A 3,369-nucleotide genomic window follows, 5' to 3' on the forward strand; every position below is an offset into this window, starting at 1 on the left:
CTCGTGCGGCGTTCGCTGACCGGCATTATAATGTCAATCCACATGGTTCCTGTTTTTCAACCCGCTGACTGTGGAAGTTGTGGCTATGAAGCTTTTCGTGATATGACCTGCGTCTGCATTTCCTCTCTTTCTTCCCTGAGCCGCGCGGAACCATGCACACCCAATCTTGCTTTCCAAAACAGAGAAGCCACACAAAAGACAGCAGGTGAAAAAAAAAGGACGCCTCCAGGCCCTCGCTAAAGAAACAAAAATGATCACATCGAGTTGGAAAATAAAATCCTGACAACAGCTTCAAGCTCCTTCAGCTCGGTTCGCAATGAGTGGTCGCAACCTCACCCCTAGATGAATGTTTCCTACATGGCCAAGCACAGGTCTAGGGGGTATCATGTAGTTCGGCTCAGCATGCGTGGTCAACTCCTCGGGTGAGAAAACAGAATGCAAGATACATAGGAAAACGAAGCGAAGCCGCCTTCGCCAGTTCGTCCGTCTATGATGCCAGTGTTTCGTGTCGTCGTCGCGGGGTCAAACTTGATGCCCCTTTCCGCTTGGCAGTCTTGGTATCGATTGAGAGATGAACAGACATCGCGACTGAGACGGATGTTGAAACTTAATGCCTCTTGTATTTCTATGATAGTAGTTAGCATAGGCTACACTGATCGGGCAATTCGCGCGGTGGCTTACCTCTTCAGCGCGTCGTCGGTTCTGCGGATCAAGCGAGTTTGTTGCCCCTATCAGTGTCTTGCCGATCGCCTTGCTCGCGCCGATGGCCGGCCTGAACACAATTGTGGGCGCTCGTTTGTACAGCACGCGAGCCAGCCCCTGTGCACTCTGGCTGTCCATGACCTCACCCGGCACCGCAATGATAGCATCGCGGGTTGAGTGCAAATCACGCATCAAGCTCTGGTAACCGCCGCGCAATCCTTGGATCACACCGGTTGGCTGGTCTGCGTATAGACTAATCTGCTTCTGATGATCGTCCGCATCGGCTGGGTCGTCGCCATCCCAGTTTGTTGCCTCGGCAGTCGGCGGCCTGGTGGTAAGCAGCCCTTCGGCGCCTTGAAGAGCGGTCTGTGTTCCGATCGCCAGCTTTGCGCCGAGCTTGACCATCTCTGTCCCGGTGGTGCGTGCAAAATCTGTCGCGCCCATTTGGAGGCTACGGAAGATTCGACCGTCCTTCTGGTATTCCTTGATAGGAATCTCAACCAAGTTTTTGAAACCACTGCCAATATTGACCAGACTGCGCACAGGTGCCAAACCAGCGAGGACGCCAGGCAGTTGATTTCTCTTGACATCAGGCATCCATATATCGTTAAGAGTCTTGCCCATTCGATCGAATCCTTGCACACCATAGATGATGGCATGGCGTAGAGTCATGTGCGCCTGGTCCAGAATGACAAAGTTCATGAATTCTGTAGTCCGGCCCGACTTGAGTCCACCGTAATCGACTCGTTTTGGCTTGAAATCCAGCTGGACAGGGATGTCCATAATCTCAACCCTTTGTAGGAAGGGGACGTCGCTGGGGGAGCTGTGTACAGGTATCTTGTCGTCTTTGAATTCGAAGAATCGCGTGATGAAGTCAAGGGCATCCTGGTCAACGTGGAGGCGGAGTGGCAGAAGGGTGACGCGGAGGACCATCTCGGACGCAGCTAGGTCTCGATGCGGCTTGACATTCAAGAGCTCCAGGCGAACCATACTTGTGTTCATTTCCCTCTCGCCCGCATCTTGGTCATACGTCGCAAACTTCTTCCAAGTCGATGTAGGAACCATGTCGTAGACTTCCAGAGTCTGAACTCGGACGTCAATCGAGCTTTGCGTCTCTCCAGAATCAGGAGGAAATACGATGAGGTCAAGATTCACGCCCTGAAGTTCGAACGAGATTTTGTGGTGCTTGCTGCGGCCCAGTCGTAATCTCTTCTTGGACCTTGGTGCCCCTCCGGCTCGAGCTCCTGTACCAGTAAATGCAGTGGTTGCCACAGACTCTGTCTCGGTATAAGTGGCATTGTCGTTCAGGTCTGCGTTCACCATCTGCGCCAGATCTCTAGGATCATACTGGGCTGGAATGCCAATGTAGATGGAGTTGAAGAGATAATCTCCAATGACAGCTGTGTCATCGTCTTCTTCATCTTCATAGGTCGTAGGGCCTGCGTTGCGCCGCTCTAGTGCCTTCGTCTGGACTTCTTCCACTGTCCTTGTTATCTCATCTCGCGTTCGAGCCCAGTCATAGCCGTCGAAAAGGTGCCAGATAACGTGGACGTCGCGAACTGTGACTCGAAGTGGGCTTCGTCTCACAAGATCAGCTGGTGCCTGGTCGTAGCTGTTTTGTTTTGAGTTCCATATTCGGGCTTTGCTGTCGAGATCTTGTCGGTGCGTGAAGTAGTTCTCGTCAATATTCAGATCACCACTTCCGTCAGAGACATCCGACGAACTGATGTTGAAGTTCGAATCAGATGTACGGCTCGCTTGGGCGGCAGAATTGATCGAGATCGCCGATCCTCCGGCGTCAAAGATCTCTTCCATGACATGTTCGTCTTGATATAAGTGCGAAGCAGCTGACAACGAACCCGACTCAGTCGTTACGTCGTACTCATCGTCACTCCCGAGGCCCTGTGCCATTGGAAAGTCTTCGTCAAAGTCATAGGCGCCCTCGGCCCTGCCAAATGCCTCGGGTGCAATAGATGCCAGCAGGTTTTGTACTGGAACAACTTTGGTCCGATACTTGTTCTCTTTCGTTGGGGGCGTCGGCGGTGTGAGCGCGTTCGAAGAGATATGAGTGTTTGTGTCGAGTCAGCGCATGTCTCAAGAACGAGTAAATCATCACGCATCTCTACATCCAAGCGTCTTTCCCCATCAACCGGGTTCGCGGTGACTCTCACAAGCACCTTTGCCGCTGAGATGAAACAGATGTTTACATAGCCCCTCGCCGCCAGATCAGCGACTTGTTGCGAAGCAGCATCGCCTCCACGCAGGCGTTCAGTGTTCCGCTCGTCCACAGTGGCCGCCTTCGCAACATCGTCGGTGAGGAGAAGCGATGCTTTGTTGAGATGGAGCGTTGCTTGAGTATTGCCGTCTTTGGGAAGAGTGACTTCCAGGTGAGCATCTGTCAGGGCAACGAATAGCTTTGAGGGCTGTTTCAGGGGATTCAGTCCAATTAAACAATCCTTGGACAGAATGTCCACCTTCATGGGCTTGCTGTTGGACTTGCTCAGGTCGCCCGATCGACGCGGTGCTGTCGGCTTGTTGTCTTTCGTTAAAGCGTGATGTGCTTGATCACCCAAGTTGGCTACAGACGCTGCCAGACTGGCCTCAAAGTCCTGAGGAGTGGTATCGGCACCGAGACCGAGGATATCCATGATGGTTGGCACCCGATAG

General features: G+C 52.7%; 1 protein-coding gene across 1 annotated transcript in view; it reads right to left on the reverse strand.

Annotated features, from left to right (window-relative positions):
• Positions 1–607: 607 nt before the first annotated feature.
• Positions 608–3,369, reverse strand: part of VDBG_00587 (Atg2p) — a gene marked incomplete at both ends in the record, with an annotated part of 6,381 nt that continues 3,619 nt past the window's right edge. The window contains 3 exons of the mRNA XM_003008859.1: positions 608–625; positions 682–2,721; positions 2,829–3,125. Of these exons, the coding sequence (XP_003008905.1) occupies positions 608–625; positions 682–2,721; positions 2,829–3,125 (2,355 nt within the window). The remainder of the gene's footprint in view (positions 626–681; positions 2,722–2,828; positions 3,126–3,369) is intronic.

This window comes from Verticillium alfalfae, genomic scaffold (assembly GCF_000150825.1).
Source record: "Verticillium alfalfae VaMs.102 supercont1.1 genomic scaffold, whole genome shotgun sequence".
Classification (NCBI taxonomy): domain Eukaryota; kingdom Fungi; phylum Ascomycota; class Sordariomycetes; order Glomerellales; family Plectosphaerellaceae; genus Verticillium; species Verticillium alfalfae.